This window comes from Sycon ciliatum, chromosome 3, assembly GCF_964019385.1.
Source record: "Sycon ciliatum chromosome 3, ocSycCili1.1, whole genome shotgun sequence".
NCBI lineage: Eukaryota > Metazoa > Porifera > Calcarea > Leucosolenida > Sycettidae > Sycon > Sycon ciliatum.
In genome coordinates this window covers 8,375,794-8,378,293 of record NC_088645.1, presented here as the reverse complement: position 1 = coordinate 8,378,293, position 2,500 = coordinate 8,375,794, and the positions used below count along the sequence as shown (strand labels likewise).

The window sequence follows — 2,500 nt, the reverse complement described above, 5'->3', positions numbered from 1 at the left end:
ATTGCGGTCATCCGTGCTTTTATAAGAACGAAATGGCGCTTTTAGTGACATTTTGCATACAAATCCCCATCTAGTAGGGCGCAGTCACTCAGTTTCAGTGGAAGTGCGCGAGTTCGATTGGGAATAAAGGAGGAATGGAGCGTCTCAGCTTCCTCGGACCAAGACCATTCGACTCAGCACCCCGAAGACTACAACCGGTGAAAATTTGATTTTAGGCTTAAGGTAGCAGACTGGTCGTAAATTTCATAATGGCATTCAATTCACCGTAACTTTGGTGTCTCTCAATGGATTTGAGTGAAATTTTCACCACACACTCCTGCCACTATGCTGGCCCTCTGGACATGATTTTAAAGTTCTTACGCCTCACTGACAGGCTTTCCAGGCCGGAAAAACTCAAAATTCCAGCATAGTGCCACGGTGTGCGAGCCACCCAGGAGCCAACAAAAGGCATTTACAATTTTTTCACATTTTCGTGCCCATTCTGTCCGTACGAGGGATCCAAACCTGAAACAAGTCCAGAAGCAGCCATGGGTGGTCGGGTAGGGCCCCTCAACGTGGCCCTGGAATCTGTCACAACGGAACGAGTGGGCGTTCTCTCACAGACTCCCACAGACCCAAGTCAATTTTTGAATTTTTTTAGGTTTAGCACGTGCTACGAGGTCGTACCTTTGATACAACATCCAGTGCTGGGACCTCCACAGCAAGCCATTTCCACAGCGCTGCACACCAAATCCAGGATACCCTCAAAAATCAGCAAAGACTACCACTCACGTTCCACTAGTTTACTGCCTAGTACTGAATACCACCTGACTTCTTGACACGACTCAAACTTGCCAAAGTCACTAAATCAACGTCAACTACAATAATCAAGCCACATATCTGCAACGTCACGAGTGTGCTGGCAAAAGTCCTGCTGCACGACGGCGGGCTAAAACACGTGATTTTTGGACTTTTTTGGACTTGGAGCAAAATTCTGCACACTTTCGCGTGTTTCCATGATACGACAAGTTGCGCACGGTCTGCTCACATTCAAATACAGTGCTGCCAAAAATGACAGCGCGCAACAAAAAAATCTTTCCTTGCAAGGGCACATTTTCGGCCATAACTCTTGAACGGCTGGTCAGATCGAGACAACATTTTCAGAGATTTTGCAGCTATTCATGCTCTTTCAACTGATGTAGCACTCGATATGAATTTACAAATTCGACGTTTCAGGGATTTTACGAGCAGTCTGCCCCCTTAACTTCGCCTTTAAGTCTAACTTCCCCTTTAAGTCATAACTCTTAACCGTGATTTTGTCCTTTCTTTTTATCCATGATTACTTTGGCTCAACATCCTAACCTTGTGTATATCTCAACATTGCATTTCATATGAGATACTTCACACTGTTTGATGCACGGTTGACCTTGCGTTGTGAGAACATTCAATAGTTTTAAAAGCTATGAAACAGCTTTTGCCTGCATGCCCCCCCCCCCCCCCCCCTCCCCACACACACATCACCACCACCACCACCACCGCCACCACCACCACTAACACCACTAACACCACCACCACCACCAATACTACACAAATTCCTACCTTTACCTGTTTTGTGTGCTGCTATCCTGTAGTATTGGTAGTAAAACAGCCAAGCATTCCTGTACAAAACACAATGTGTGGATATAGTGCTTTTACTTCAAAAGTACCACAATTTTCATGTTTTCTTTGAGGTCAACAAGTAAAATATCGAGTTCTTTCATAGCCTTTCAAGTTACTGTTGAAATTCGGATGAATGGCTTGAGTGAGCAGAGAGAAAAGAGGTGGTATGGAGATCACTATCCAGGTATTAGATTACAGGTTTAAAACGATACGTGAAAATAGGTCTGTCAATTCACAGACTTCTTCCAGTCTCCAGCCCTCAGTCAAACAAGGTAGATTTCATGAAGTAAATTCCTTGATGATTTTGAGAACTGGGCAGCTCCATTGTAGCCTTGCCATCTATTCGCTACACCTCTAACCCTAACCTGTAACACAGGAACAGTCCTAGGCTGCACCACGCACAAAACTTGGTTCCAAGCTTTCGCCCAGGAGGGAAACATCTCTGTTACGGGTTGGAGGTACATGCCTTAAGGCCGGTTCATACTTCATTTCGCGTACTGGACCGTCGCGCGATGGCTTTCCCGTACGCGAAATAGTTGAGCTCAGATCAGCTTTTTCGCGACGAGACGCGTTTCCCGTACGCGAAATGAAGACTTAGTATGAATCGGCCTTTAAAGGGGAAGTTAAGGCAAAAATCAAAATTTCACCAGTTGTAGTCTTCGGGGTACTGAGTCGAATGGTCTTGGTCCGAGAAATCTGAGACGCTCCCTTCCTACTTGAATCCCAATCGAACTCGCGCACTTCCACCGAAACTGGGTGACTGCGCCCTACTAGATGGGGATTTGTATGCAAAATGTCACTAAAAGCGCCATTATTTCGTTCTTATAAAAGCACGGATGACCGCGATTGGCCCAAATGTTGT

At 45.6% G+C, this 2,500-nt stretch overlaps 1 protein-coding gene across 1 annotated transcript in view; it reads right to left on the bottom strand.

The window, feature by feature from the left end:
- LOC135811335 (nucleolar protein dao-5-like) overlaps positions 1–2,500 on the bottom strand; it is a 41,328-nt gene that overhangs the window by 2,549 nt on the left and 36,279 nt on the right. Inside the window, exon 9 of the mRNA XM_065324563.1 lies at positions 1,585–1,637. Coding sequence (XP_065180635.1) covers positions 1,585–1,637 — 53 coding nt within the window. The remainder of the gene's footprint in view (positions 1–1,584; positions 1,638–2,500) is intronic.